A 15,878-nucleotide genomic window follows, 5' to 3' on the forward strand; every position below is an offset into this window, starting at 1 on the left:
ATTTTTATCCCTCAGCCAACATTGCAAGAACACAGATTATCTGGTTGCTGTCAACATTGCAGTTTGTGGGAGTGTGCTGTGCAGAATTGGCAGCCACACTTCCTACGCTATTGCAATGACTACACTTTAAAAATGCTGCAAAGCGCCTTGGGACATTCTGAGGTCACGACAGGTGATATATAAATGCAAGTCTTTCTATCCACTGCCATGGTATATAGATTCCAAGGACAAATGGCGGGATTTCAATGTTACCTCCATCTCTGCAACTAACACTTGAATCTGTCAGCAGCAAGTATGATTCTGATCAACTGAGGAGAGGGACAAGGGAGCAATACTTAAACCGAAGAAGCCCTCTGTAAAAAAGCAAGGATTGTTTCCCACAGAAACAAAGCTGGGAACTGGTATATTATCTATATAGATCCTTCAACGTATGGCAGTCTTTAGATATCCTTGGTAATCTTCCCAGGTGTCATCATGGTGGAGATCAGGATTTAGAAGGGAAGATAGGTGACTACTGGTGCACAGCTTATGAAACAAAGCCCAAATGGTCTGAGGCTAATTACAATCTACTGATGATGATATTATTAAAAAAACCTTTTGATCCATTTCCCCACTTCCTTATCTCAAACCTTCCCCAGCCCCGAAACCCTTCAGGGCCTCTGAGATCTCCATTTCTGGCCCCTTATGCATCCTGTACATTCTACTCTCCACCACTGGTGTCCACGCCTCCACCATTGGTGTCTGAGCCCTAAGCTCTGAATTCCCACCCCGAATCTCTCCGCCTCTATCTCCCCTTTTGAGTAGATTCAAGTCTGTGGGCCATCAAGATTGAGACTCTTTTTCTCTCCCCACAGATGCTGCCTGACCTGTTCAGTACTTTTGGCATTTTCGTTTTTTTATTTCAGATTTCAAGCACCGACAGTATTTTGCTTTTATCATGCGGTGGGGGAACATTGCTCAATATCAACCATGTCTGAGGTGATACAAGTAGCACTCCTGTCTCTGAGTCAGAAGAATGTACAGCCTGTCCCATTCTGGAGACTTGAGCATGAAGTCAAGACTGGCACTCCTATCCCAGGGAGTGCTGCACTGTCGGAGGCCTCGTCTTACAGATGAGATGTTTAAACAGATTGGGGATACAACCCTTCATGTCACAATTCGAAGAAGGGCAGTGAAGTTCTCCCTCATGTCCTGGCCAATATTTATCCCTTAATCATCATGGCTAAAAAACAGCTGACTTGGTCATTATCCCATTGCTGTTTGTGGGATCTTGCTGTGTGTAAATTGGCTGCCGTGCTTCCTACATTACAAGAGTGACTACACTTCAAAGCTCCATTAGCTGTAAAATGCTTTCGGAGGAGACATGAAAGGTGCTATAGAAATGCAAGTCTGTGTGTTTAACCTCGATGGTTTTCTGTATGTTGGCCCAAACATCTTCATCCTCAATAATTATAACTGCACAGCAAAATGTGTCATCGGACTGGAATGTCAATATACCACTTGTGGGTGACGGTGTTGGAGTGAAAATGTGTATCTAATGGAACTGAGGAAATGTTAACTGGGAAAGCAAGCCCACAAATGGTCAATTTATGGAATGTAAGATAAGCCTAAGATGATAGAATACCACAGGACCCATCACAGCCTCTCGCTCTGCTAGGTTAACTCTCCCATCTGTCCTGATATTGGTTCACTCCAGCACATGTGCCTTTATTATCATGGTTGGTAAGTTTTAGCAAACCTTTTTTATCTCCCCTGACTTATCCCCTGATTTATTGCAAGGTTTGGTGATGGACTCTGAAGTTTTGCTTCCTTGAATTCAAGGGCCTGAGATAATTTTACCTCGGGAGGCGAACGGCACAGTGAGAAGCCCATCAACCGGCCTGTGGATTATACACTGGCACAGCAGGAGATCATTAGGCCTGCTCTGTCAGGTTGATAATCTGCTTCCTTTGTAATCTGTGCCCTTGCCCCAGGCTCCCTTTCCAGTGGTGCCTCCTTGCGCTAGTACACCCAATGGCTTTCCCGATTATTAACTAAATTAAAATATCCTCCGGATGTGGGTGTTGCTGGCAAGGTCAGCATTTACTGCTCCCTGGTTGCCTTAAGAAAGCGGAGGTGAGGGACCTGATTGAGCCGCGGCAGTCCGTGTAGTGAAGGTACTCCCGCCATGATGTTTGCCTACTGCATTTAAAACTCTGGACTGATGTCATATTGTTGTGGACACGCCAAATAACCGAGGGAATTCCAGGGTTTTTTGATGCCGTGCCGATCTCCAAGTCAGGATGGCATGTGTGTGACTTGGAGGGGAACCTGGGGGTGATGGCATTCCCAGGCTCTTGTTCCTTGTAAGTGATGGAGGTCACAGGTTTGGACGGTATGACTGAAGAAGCCTTGTGACTTGCTTCTCCTTCTGCAGTGACGAAAACACTGTCCCTTTTAATGAAAGGGGCGTTGCAAAAAGAACACTCAACGAGATCCTTAGAAGATACCATTGTGCTAATTTAGGTTACTTACTTTTTATTATTTAAACGTGAGTAAGTTCCTGGCCAAGGTAACCTGTGAGCGGCACCTCAGATAGGAGGTGCCATTGCCAGGCATTTCAAAAATAAAAAGATTGCAAAATGAAATAATATTTTAAAAAGAAACAAAATAATCACTGTTGGTATGTGGTTCTAACATACATGATGATGCATATAGGCATACATTGAAAAATAACACTCTGCCATTACCATGCCTTAGGATTATAGTTACTTTTTTCACATTGAAGGTTTCAGTACATACAAACATTTAATCCACAGTACATGACCAGGACAATTATCGCCATGACAATAAATTCATAGCCAACAATCCTCATTAAAGTGTATGACACTACGCCAAAACAGTTCTACCCTTAACCTTGGGTAGGATGTCCCATCTCTTTAGTCAGACAGCAAACTAAACCAGTGATACCATGCTGTCAATTCTGATTTCATTTCCAGTCAAGCCATAGTCCTTCAAACCCAAATCTCACCTAACCCAAGGAGTCCATGCCATATCAAGAAGACCAACAATAATCTCTCGGTCGGAGCAAGTTTCTTTTCAGTTTAAGACTATAAAAGGTCCATCGAACTGGTTGTTCATTGGAGTGTTCCTACGCATGGCGATCTCCATCAGTTATACATCCCATAACATCTTTTATTCCCACAACTCTGGAATCAATGGAAACAATCTTCCTCATGTCAGGTTATCTAAACGGTATTATTTTTTTGAAAAGGGGAAAGAAAGAGAGAGAGAGAGAGGAAGAGAGAGAGGAAGAGAGAGAGGCATTGGCTTATTTTTTTTACCCTCTGATCTTGCATTTAAGTATTCATTCATCAATCACCTTCATCATTTAAAACACGTTTAAACTTTCTATTCCATCTGGTTACTGAGACAAGATTTTTGATAAAGGAATCGTTATATAAGGAAAAGTTCATTCGATAAGATTGGAAGAGTGTAAATTTTTTTAAAGGAAATTATAAAAGCAATTTTTGAGAGTTTGCTTCAGTTTACTTTCCAAGTGAGTATCTTTTCTCAAACGCAGTCATTGAAAGACATGATGATATGTTGGACATTGATAGGTTTTCATTATTTTCACAGCGTAGCGCAAATCCTTGTTCTTCTTGTCCCATTTGTGGATGACAGTGAGGAGGAGTTGGTTGTCCCATTTTCGGCCCATTATTAGGAAGTTGCTGTTGGGATTGTCCAGCTGGTTACAAGGGCAACTTGCTCCATTTTTAATGAACAGAACCAACTTCTTCAGGTCCTTCTTTTTCAATGGTCCCATCTTCAGGACTTTCTTCTTCCTCTGCGAGATGATTTTGCGGTCACCTTTCTCCCTCTTTATCTCTTTGATCTTCATCTTGAGTGCTGCGTAAATAGAGAAAAACAGGAACAGGAATCATTAACAATCTGTTTTACACCCTGACCCTGCTCTACTCAGTTGGGACCAATTGAAATATGCCACCCGGTCTTGTGGCAGTTTTTTTTGTAATAAAGGTAATGTGTCTCCAATGCCCACCTCTGTTATCTTGAAGACACTTGTTTACCTAGAGTCTTCTCAAGGGCAATTAGGGATGGGCAACAGATGCTGGCCTTGCCAGAGATAATCACGCCCATGAAAGAATTAAAAAAAAATAAAAGCTTACACGTGCCTGGCGCTTGAGTATCAGCCATAACTCAGTTATTTTCAGTCTTCAGAAGGTCATAGGTTTAAGTGCTACTCCAGACATCTGAGCACAAAATCTAGGCTGGAACTCTAGTGCAATACTGAGGGAATGCTGCACTGTCAGAGGTGCCATCTTTCAGACCAACTGTTGAATCCTTAAGACACTAGCTGCCCCTTCAGAAGGACATAAAAAAAATCCCTTGGTACTATTTGAGGAAGGGTAGGACAGTTAGCCCAATGTCATGGCCAATATTTATGTCTCAATCAGCATCACTAAAACAGATTGTCTGATTATTATCACTCTGCTGTTTGTGGGAGCTTCCGTGTGCAAATTGGTTGCTGCGCTTCCTGTATTGCAACAGTGACTACACTTCAAAAGTACTTAATTGGCTGTAAAGTGCTTTGGAACATCTTGAGGATGTGAAGGATGCTATAGAAATGCAAGCCATTTTAAAAAAATATTTTTCCCAATGTCCAAGCTCTAGATTCGGTGAAGAGAAGGCCCAGGACATTGAGCCCTGGTGTCAAAAGTCTGGGGAATGAGGTAACACTGGACAGACTTGAGCTTGGAGGTGCCCCAGAGAGGATCTTGGGTAGTTAACAGAATGGAAAAGCCAAATTCCAAATATAACTTTGAATTAAGTTGTAGGAGTGTTGAGTGCGTGTTTGTGTGTTTGAGAGCATGTTTGTGTGTTTAAGTGTGTGTTTGAGTCTGCTTGTGTGTTTGAGTGTGTGTTTGTGTGTTTGAGTGTGTGTTTGAGTCTGTTTGTGTGTTTGAGTGTGTGTTTGTGTGTTTGAGTGTGTTTGAGTTTGTGTGTGTGTGTTTGAGTGCGTGTTTGTGTGTTTGAGTGTGTGTTTGAGTCTGTTTGTGTGTTTGAGTGTGTGTTTGTGTGTTTGAGTGTGTGTTTGTGTGTTTGAGTGTGTGTTTGTGTGTTTGAGTCTGTTTGTGTGTTTGAGTGTGTGTTTGTGTGTTTGAGTGTGTGTTTGAGTTTGTGTGTGTGTGTTTGAGTGCGTGTTTGTGTGTTTGAGTGTGATTTCCCACTTTGGCACACACTCCACCATTTACCAGTCCTATTAGATGCAGTCGCAAGATTTTACTGTGTCATATAGAAAGACCTGTAATGCCCTTCATGCCCCCAGGATGTCCCAAAGCACTTTACAACCGAAAAAGCACTTGGATGTCTGGAAATGGCTGGCGATGAGTCAGATGTTCTGGGGCTGGACCCGGACTGACGGCTGGAGAAGGACACTCAGACTGAGAGGGGGAAAGCCACGGAGGGGTTGGGATGGAGGATGAGGTGTCCTTCACACTGATCTGCGGAGCTCAAAAGCTTGGCAAGAACTAGGGTGATTCTGATGCAATTACAATGATTTCACTTCGTGTAGAATCATAGAACAGTATAACACAGATGGAGGCCATTTGGCCCATCGAATCTGCTCCAACTCATTCAAGAACAATCCAGTTGATTCCACCCTCCCCCTCCCAGCTCTTTCCCCATAATCCCTGAATATTTTCCCCTTCAAATGTTTATCTAATTTCCTTTTGAAGGCTACTGTTGAATCTGCTACCTTCAGCCTATCAGACAGCATAACTCAGGTGTCATAAGATTTTAAGAAATCAGATCAGGAGTAGGCCATTCAGCCCCTCGAGCCTGCTCCGCCATTCAATAAGATCATAGCTGATCTGTTAGTGGCCTCAGCACCACTTTCCTGCCTGCTCCCCATAACCCTTGACTCCCTTCTTGATCAAAAATCTGTCTAACTCAGCCTTGAATATATTCAATGGCCCAGCCTCCACTGCTCTCTGTGTGGAAGAGGGTTCCAAACACCAAGGAATGACCCTCTGAGAGAAGAAATCCTTCCTCATCTCCGTTTTAATTGGGAGGCCCCCTTATTTTTAAAACTGTGCCCCCCTAGCTCTAGATTGCCCCATGAGAGGAAACATCCTCCCAGCACCTACCCTATCAAGCCCCCTCAAAATCTTATGTTACAATAAGATCACCTCTCATTCTTCTAAACTACAATGAGTATAGGCCCTACCTGCGCAACCTTTTCCTCATAAGACAACCCCTTCATCCCAAGGATCAGCCTAGTGAACCTTCTCTGAACTGCTTCCAAGGCAAGTATATCCCTCCTTAGGCAAGGTGGTCAAAACTTTACATTGTACTCCGGGTGCGGACTCATCAATGCCCTGTATAGTTGTAGCATCCCTACTGGAATATAAAGCTAGTCTCAGTAATGGTGACAATAAACTTTCATCGATTGTTGTTAAAAACCCATCTGGTTCGTAAATACCCTTTAGGGAAGGAAATCTGCCATCCTTACCCGGTCTGGCCTACCTACACGTGACTCCAGACCCACAGCAATGTGGTTGACTCTTAACTGCCCTCCTAGCAAGCCACAAGGGCAATTAGGGACAGGCAACAGATGATGGCCTTGCCATATCTGGTGAAAGAATAAATTTTTAAAAAACTGCTGCCGTCCTTTGCCAAGCTCACAGACCAATCCAATGGAAGTCCAGGGTTGCCATTGCCCTCTTAGGGCATGGTACCAGGAGGAATCAGCTGGAGGGAGGGGACAGGGGAGGTGTGTCTTTTGCATTACAATGAAGTCGGTTTGAAATGTAGTCACTCTTATAATGTAGGAAGCGGGGCAGCCAATTTGCACACAGCAAGATCCCACAAACTGCAATGATATTGGCTGAGGGATAAATATTAGCCCAGGACACCACAGGGAACTCCCTTGTTGTTTTTCAAAATGTGGCGGTGGGGTCTTTATAGAAGAGCAGCCTGGAAGCATCCTGACTGTACCACAGCATTTGCACAACATCTGCATTCAGAGGAATGTACAACTAAAGGGGCATTTTGCCTTCCTAGCACCAAACCTCACCTCTCTTGACAAGCTCCCATCTCACAGCAAGTGCAGGCTTGAAATAAGACAGGGGCCCCTTGTAAAAATCAACAGCTCATAAACTTTACCATCGGGTTTACCATCGAGACGAGATTTAAGTCCACGGAGTTTACAGGTCTGCACAAATCTCGAGTTTATGACTTTTCACATCTTGGGTCTGTAATGTGGAGTTTAAGATTGGGCCTCACCCTTGTTTTCAAATCCATCCATGGTCTGACCTATCTCTGCAATCTCCCCCCAGCCCTAAAACTCTCCGAGGACTCTGCGTCCCTCCAAATTCGGCCTTCCCAACTTGCTTTTCCCCACTATGGGCTGTTGTATATTCACTTATCTAACCCACAAGTTCTGGAATTCCCTCCACCAATCTATTCACATCTCTCCTCCTTTAACACGCCCCTTAAAACTGACCTCTTTGACCAATTCTTTTGGTCATCTGCCCCATCTCCTTACGCGGCTCAGTTTCAATGTTATGTGACAACACTCCTGCGAAGCGCCTTGGGATGGTTCACTATGTGAAAGGCGCTATGGAAATGCAAGTTGTTGTTGTTGGGATGGGAGGGAGAATCTGGTGGTGATTCCATTTGAGAGAGGAGTGGGGGGTGGGGTGGGACACCCAGGACTGGGGGCCGGTGGGGGGAGGGGGGGTTAGGGGCAGGTATTGGGTCTGGAGGCAGAGGCTACAATGAAATCCAAAATGAATTTGAACGAACTTACCTCCCAGGCCAGCATCTTCAGGCCTTGGATCCAGGCAGGTATGGCCTAATGGGGTAGCCACATGGTTTTGGTGTAAATAGAGAAGGTATAACAGGTTTCTGAGGCCTTAAGGCTAATGTAGAACAGGCTCCTGATTAAAGTACTAGTGTTAATTGACCATGGTTAAGACTTGAAACCCTCTCAGGTGGATGTAAAAGACCCCCACTATTCAAGGGAGAGCAGGGGAGCTCTCAACATTTACTGTATCCTTCAACCATCAACACCAAAGAGCAGATGATCTGGTTATTTATCACATATGGGAGCTTGTGTACACAGGTTAGCTGTAGAGTTTCCTACATTAAAACAGTGGTGACACGTCAACAATTTTTCATTGACTGTAAAGTGCTTTGGGACATCCTGAGGTTGTGAAAGGTCCTCCTTTCAATGTTTGCATGCAGCAAGCTCCACCTGACAGCAGAGGCTTCAAGTTAAGACGTTGCCTAAAAACTGAGCCCCTTAGCAATGCAGATCTCCCTCAGTCCTGTACTACGCCCATGCGATGTGCTCGAGTTGCTGGATCCCAGACCTCGACCCCCGGTAGGGAGAGGGATACCAACCATCATTAGACCCTTCAAAACACGCCGCGCGCTCTTCACTTCATCAGTGAGGCAGAGCCATCGGCAGAGGGGACGCGTGAGGAGTGAGATATACGGCATTGAAGACATGAGGTCGATGGCCAAACCCGCTGAAGTGTGCGGAGCGTTTTACAAGCGAGATATGTCAGGATAGGCCGGATTCATAACCAAAACCCCTCAGTCAGGGGGTGCGTGCTGTCACATCTGTCTACATGTTTCAGCTGATGTGCACGGTTAGGAAATCCTACAGGAGTCAGGGGGGTGAGAGGTAAAACCCAGCTGGACCGACCAGAACAGAGCAGGTTCAGGTCGCACCCCCAACTTTAATCCCCCCCTCCCCCGATGAAAGCAAAATACTGCGGATGCTCTGATGGAGAGTCGTACGGACTCGAAACGTTAACTCTGTTTCTCTCTCCACAGATGCTGCCAGACCTGCTGAGTTTTTTTTCCAGCACTTTCTATTTTTAAATAACCCCTCCCGGCTGATTTTAACCCCCCCACCCCTAACTTTACCCCCTCCAGCCAGATTTTATGCTGCATTGACATCCATTGAGAGTAAAATCCTGGTGGGGAAGGTGGGGTGTAAGCATCATTGCATGGGGTTAAATCAACCCCCAGGACTCTATCACTTAAGTTGATGCTCACAGGATTTTGTTTCATTCTTCATGTGCTTTTTATTAACTGGTGTGGAGAATTCCCCATGCCTTGCTGTGGCTCAATTTTTAAATCTTGTTTGGCTGAACGAAAGCAATTTCCTCCCTCTCGATTCTTATCGACCTGAGTCCAGGGACCTCAGCCTCTCTCTCTCCCTCCGCTAAATTGCCTACTGATGTGGGGTTGCGTCTGTCCACAAGTAACACTGACCAGATGCGATTATGGCCAAATTTTCTAAAGAAATAAGGAGAAGGGCTTTGCCTGACTGCACGTTTTAATGGATTAACAGTCCACTGCTTATCATGGACCACTGACATAGAGTGGGAGGAGTATGGAGGCCAGGCAGATAATAAGGAGTGCCTGACTTGCACGGCACAGAGCTCTCCATGCCCTGCCTCCCACTCACCCAGGCTACACCCCAATAGTAAGTCCACTGGTTAATCCAGGCACCTGGGACTGAGTAGCAGGTTGGAATCTAATCGAGAGGTATGGAGATGGAGGGAGGAAGCGGGTGGTTTATATATAGAATAACAGGTACCCGGGAGTGAGTTACAGACTGGAATCGCATCGACGGGTTCAGGGTGGTTTATATATAGAATAACAGGTACCCGGGAGTGAGTTACAGACTGGAATCGCATCGACGGGTTCAGGGTGGTTTATATATAGAATAACAGATACCCGAGAGTGAGTTACAGACTGGAATCTCATCGAGGGGTTCAGAGTGGTTTATATATAGAATAACAGATACCCGGGAGTGAGTTACAGGCTGGAATCTAATCAAGGGGTTCGGTGGGGTTTATATATAGGATAACAGATACCCGGGAGTGAGTTACAGACTGGAATCTAATCGAGGGGTTCGGGGTGGTTTATATATAGAATAACAGATACCCGGGAGTGAGTTACAGACTGGAATCTCATCGAGGGGTTCAGGGTGGTTTATATATAGAATAACAGATACCCGGGAGTGAGTTACAGACTGGAATCTAATCGAGGGGTTCGGGGTGGATTATATATAGAATAACAGATACCCGGGAGTGAGTTACAGACTGGAATCTCATCGAGGGGTTCAGGGTGGTTTATATATAGAATAACAGATACCCGGGAGTGAGTTACAGACTGGAATCTAATCGAGGGGTTCGGGGGGGGTTTATATAGAGAATAACAGATATCCGGGAGTGAGTTACAGACTGGAATCTAATTGAGGGGTTCGGGTGGTTTATATATAGAATAACAGATACCCCGGGAGTGAGTTATAGACTGGAATCGAATCGAGGGGCTTGGGGGGTTTATATATAGAATAACAGATACCAGTGAAGCTCAACGCAAACTGGAGGAACAGCACCTCATCTTCCGACTAGGCACTTTACAGCCTTCCGGACTGAATATTGAGTTCAACATCTTTAGATCATGAACTCTCTCCTCCATCCCCACCCCCTTTCCGATCCCCCCCTTTTCCAATAATTTATATATATTTTTCTTTTCCCACCTATTTCCATTATTTTTAAATGTATTTCCACCAATTGTCTTATCTCTACCTTTTAGCCTATTTCGATCCCTACCCTCCACCCCACCCCCACTAGTAACAGATACCCAGGGGTAAGTTACAGACTGGAATCCAATTGAGGGGTTCGGGGGGTGGGGGGTTTATATATAGAATAACAGGCACCCAGGAGTGAGTTAATAAACTGGGAGAAAAGCATATATAGAAACAAGGAACAAGCCTATATGAAAATGACTGGGTTTTTTTTGTACTTTTATGAGCAGGTTCTGTATTGCAGCCATGTGAACATTGTGATTAGCAACATCAGCAAAGGGTTGAAGAACATTTCACCCTTGAACAAAGAATCTCGAGTAATATGTTTTGCTTGGATGGGATGTTTGAGTGTAATGCCAGTGAATGGGAAACCGTTTGGACACATTGGAATTTGACACTAGGATCAGAATTATGCTTGGACCAGCAGTGTGCTTTCCCCGGGATTAACAATAAGGAATAAATTAAATCCTTTTACAAAAGGAAAATACAAGCCAGCACTGGAGAGAAATGACCTGTGGCGCAGCCACTTTTGCTCAGCCCATTTTAGCAACAATTGCTGGCTGATTAGACTCAGCTGGGATCTCACACTCAGTTTGGAATGATAGAATCACACAGCACAGAACGAGGCTATTCAGCCCACCGTACTTGTGCCGGTGCTTTGAAAGATGCTATCGAATTAGTACCATTACCCGCCCGTACCCCCGCTGCTACCCTTTCCTCTCAGACCCGCCAATGTTTTCCTTTTCAAGTGTGTATCCAGGTTTAGAAAGTTACTATTCGATCTGCTCCCACTGCCACTTTTGGACAGTGCATTCCGGATCACAACTAACCACTGCTAAAATGAAGGTTTTTCATTTCCCCATCAGATTGTTTTGGCAATTATGTCGAAATTTTGTGTTCAACTTATTCTCAGATCACAATGTGCAGGGGCCAGGGCTTGCTGGAAGGTAGGAGGGCGAGGGGGCATTCTCAGGCTTAATAATAATTATGGTTGCAACACCAAAAGAGAAAGTACTAATTAAAGCAAGGCTGCCTCATTCAGCCTTGCAAGAGATCAAAGTGATTGTATAACGAACAATATTGGGCTACACACTCTAGGCAGAATGTTGAAGCTTTAACCACTTGTCACGATGCTGCTAAGGAACATAGGACCAGTAGGAGGCCATTCAGCCCTTTGAGTCTGTTCCACTATTCAGCTGCTAAGGAACATAGAACCAGTAGGAGGCCATTCAGCCCTTGAGTCTGTTCCACTATTCAAGGTGATCATAGCTAATCTGCGGCTTAACTCCACATACCCGCCTTTGTTCCAGATCCCTTAATATCTTTGGATAACAATAATCCAGCAACATTAGGTTAAAATTAACAATTGTTTTAGCATAATTTGCTATTTGCAGAAGTGAGTTCCAAACATCTTACCGTGGCCAGTGTTGTTGTCAGTGCCTCAAAACGAGGATGATGTAAACTTCCGCCAATGGGAACAGCTTCTCCCTATCTGCTCTTTCCAGCACCCCCCCTCATGTTGTTGAACACCTCAATCAAAATCTCCTCTCAACCTTCTCTTCCCTAGGGAGGACAGCCCCAGCGTTTCCAATCTATCCACATAACTGAAATCTCTCATCCCTGGAGCCATTCTTGTAAATCTTTTCCATGCCCTCTCCATTCCCTTCACACCCTTCCTAAAGTGTGGTGCCCAGAATTGAACACAATACCCCAGTTAGGGCCAAACCAGTTTTAATAAAAGTTCACTATAATACCCTTGATTTTGTACTCTACGCCTCTATTTATAAATCCCAGGATCCTGTCTGATCTATCAAGTGCTTACACGAGAGATCTCCTCATCACATGAGAGACGATATATTTTGCTAGGAAGAATAGGGAGACACAATACAAGTTAAATACAATTTTAAAAGGGGTGTAAGAAGAGGGGAGAAGCGGTGATGTTTGTGCACAAAAATCTTTGAAGGTGGCAGAACAGGTTAACAAAGCAGCTGATAAAGCAAAAATAAAAGCAAAAAACTGCGGATGCTGGAAATCCAAAACAAAAATAGCTGGAAAAACTCAGCAGGTCTGGCAGCATCTGCGGAGAGGAACACAGTTAATGTTTCGAGTCCGTATGACTCTTCAACAGAACTAAGGAAAAATAGAAGAGAGGTGAAATATAAGCTGGTTTAAGGGGGGGTGGGACAAGTAGAGCTGGATAGAGGGCCAGTGATAGGTGGAGATAACCAAAATATGTCACAGACAAAAGGACAAAGAGGTGTTGAAGGTGGTGATATTATCTAAAGGAATGTGCTAATTAAGGGTAGAAAGCAGGACGAGCAAGGTACAGATAGCCCTAGTGGGGGTGGGGTGGGGTGAAGGGATCGAAATAGACTAAAAGGTAGAGATAAAGCAATGGATGGAAATACATTTAAAAATAATGGAAATAGGTGGGAAAAGAAAAATCTATATAAATTATTGGAAAAAAAAAGGGGGATCGGACAGGGGGTGGGGATGGAGGAGAGAGTTCACGATCTAAAATTGTTGAACTCAATATTCAGTCCGGAAGCACGTGGGATCTGATAAAGCACGTGGGATCCTGGGCTTCGTAGAGGCAGAGTACAAAAGCAAGGAAGTTATGTTAAACATCCAGGCCCAGTTGTAGGATTGTGTTCAATCCCTGGCATCACTCTTCAGGAAGGACGGCTTTGGAGAGGGTACGGAAAACATTTACTGTTCCAGGGATGAGGGATTACAATTATGTGGCGAGACTGGAAAAGCTGGGGTTGTTCTTAGAGCAGAGAAGGCCAAGAGGATATTTGATATAGGTGTTTAAAATCATGAAGGGTTTAGATAGAGCAAATATAGAGGAACTGTTTCCAATGACTGAAGGGTCAATAACCAGAGGGCACAGATTTAAGACAATTGACATAAAAACCAGAGATAGCGTGAGAAAAAACCTTTTCACGCAATGAGTGGTCAGGATTTGGGATGCACCGTCTGATCGAGTGATGGCTACAGATTCAATAATAACCTTCAAAGGGGAATCTGGTCAAAAACTTGAAGGAGAAACTACTTGCAAGAGCATGGAGAAAAAGCAGAAGAATGCAGCTAACCGGATTGCTCTTTGAAAGAGCTGGTGTAGGTTTGATGGGCCGAATGGGCTTCTCCTGTGCTGTACCATTCCGTGATCCTAATATATTCAAACTGATGTGCCAGCACATGCAGGAAATCTCACACCAGATGTTATCGCTTGTGAAAGACACAAAAACAGTCTAATAATACTGTATTTTTCACATTCAGCCCAAAAGTGGCAAGTACATTGCTTTCTCCAAAGTTGCCAGACTGTGTTTACTTCACAACATGTAGATTTTGTCGTCTTAAAGGCAGACTGCTCTTCCTAAGCAGAATGACAATTTGTGCATCATAAGGTATAGCATTCCAATCCCTGAGCTTATCCATAGCTCTGCTGCCCGTATCCTAACGTGCTCCAAGTCCTGTTTCACTGTGCTCACATTGGTATCCAGTTCGCTAATGTCTCCATTTTAAGATTTTCATCCTGTGCGGCCCCAGAACCTGTAGCTGGAGGAGTCCCATTGTCTCTCATTCCAGTGGCTCATTTAAAATTCTCATCCTTGTTGTCAATGCTCTCTCCCAACCTGTGAAACGTACACCTCACCACAAGTGCCAGGCAACGATACTCTCCACTATGTGAAAATCTAATCAGCTCCTCTTGATATTCAGTACAGTTACCATTGTCAAATCCCCCACTATCAACATCCTGGAAATCACCATTAACCAGAAACTGGACTGGACCAGCCATATAAATGCTGTGGCTTCAAGAGCGGGTCAGAAGCTAGGAATCCTGCAGCGAGTGACACACCTCCTGACTCCCCAAAGCCTGTCCACCATCTACAATGCACAAGTCAGGGTTGTGATGGAATACTCCCCACTTTTCTAGATCAGTGCCGCTCCAACAATGCTCAACACCATCCAAGACAAAGCAACTCACTTGATTAGCACTCCATCCACCACCTTAAACATTCATTCCCTCCACCACCGACGCACAGTGGCAGCAGCGTGGACCATCTACAAGATGTACAGCAGCAACTCACCAAGGCTTCTTTGATAACATCTCTACCACCTAGAAGGACAAGGGCAGCAGATGCATGGAACACCACCGCCTGCAAGTTTCCCTCCGGGTCTCAAACAATCCTGATTGGAAATGTATTGCTGATCCCTTATCATCCCACAAAATCCTGGAACTCCCTTCCTAACAGCACTGTTGGTGCACCTTCATTGCACGGACAGCAGGTTCATCATCACATTCTCAAGGGCAATTAGGGATGGACAATAAATGCAGGCCTCGCCAGTGAAACCACATCCCATGAATGAATACATTTTTAAAAAATGAAAAAAAACCCAACTTCCTCCAGCCCCTCCCCCCCAAACCACAGTAAATCTCCAAATCCCTGTGAATCCCCACTTTCCAATGCAACAGCATTGGTGGCCAGGCCTTCAGCTGCCCTATCCCAAAGCTCGAGGCTTCCCTCCCTAAATCTCTCCACCTCTCTGCCACTCTCTCCTCCTTTAGATGCTCTTCACTGAACAAGCTTTTGGCCAACTGCCCTAATATCTCCTAAAGTGTCTTAGTGTCAAATTTTGCTTGATAATGCTCCTGTAAAATGCCTTGAGACATTTCACGATGTTTATGTTGCTATATAAATGCAATTGTTTGTTGTTCTTAAAAGCAACGCACCGCCTATCTCTCCATAGACAATAGGCCCATCAGTATGTAGAAAAAGTTGTGTTCATTGGACTCTAGACATAGTCATCAGCTGATGATAGGATCCAGTTTGACTGTAATGCTCGCTATAGGTCAAATATCCTTCTGGTACTATAAAGACCCACACGATGAATGCTCACTTGGAGAAGGAAGCGGAGGGGATCAAAATGTCAACTCATGGGATTGTCTCCTTTCCTAAGGAAGGGTAGGCCTGCTTTAGAGAGGTGCAGTGAAGATTCACTAGATTGACCCCTGGTTGGGATGGTTTCCCTATGAAGGGAGATCGATTAGAATGGGCCTATATTCTCTGGAATTTAGATGAAAGGTGATCTCACTGAAAAATATAAAACTATTAACTGGGTTGGAAGAGTAGAGGATGAGAGGTCGTTTCCCCCCTGGCTGCAGAGTCTAGAATTAGGGATTAATCTCATTTTGGATCGAGATGGGGAGAAATTTCTTCACTCAGAGGATGGTGAATCTTTGGAATTCTCTACCCCAGAG

The 15,878-nt window shown here is 44.5% G+C and overlaps 1 protein-coding gene across 1 annotated transcript in view; it reads right to left on the bottom strand.

Moving 5' to 3' along the window:
• Positions 1–2,500: 2,500 nt before the first annotated feature.
• The window catches only part of sfrp5 (secreted frizzled-related protein 5), an 89,101-nt gene continuing 75,723 nt past the window's right edge, over positions 2,501–15,878 (bottom strand). The window contains exon 3 of the mRNA XM_078565104.1: positions 2,501–3,888. Within this exon, the coding sequence (XP_078421230.1) occupies positions 3,563–3,888 (326 nt within the window). The 3' untranslated portion in view covers positions 2,501–3,562. The remainder of the gene's footprint in view (positions 3,889–15,878) is intronic.

This window comes from Cetorhinus maximus, chromosome 20, assembly GCF_964194155.1.
Source record: "Cetorhinus maximus chromosome 20, sCetMax3.hap1.1, whole genome shotgun sequence".
Classification (NCBI taxonomy): Eukaryota; Metazoa; Chordata; class Chondrichthyes; order Lamniformes; family Cetorhinidae; genus Cetorhinus; species Cetorhinus maximus.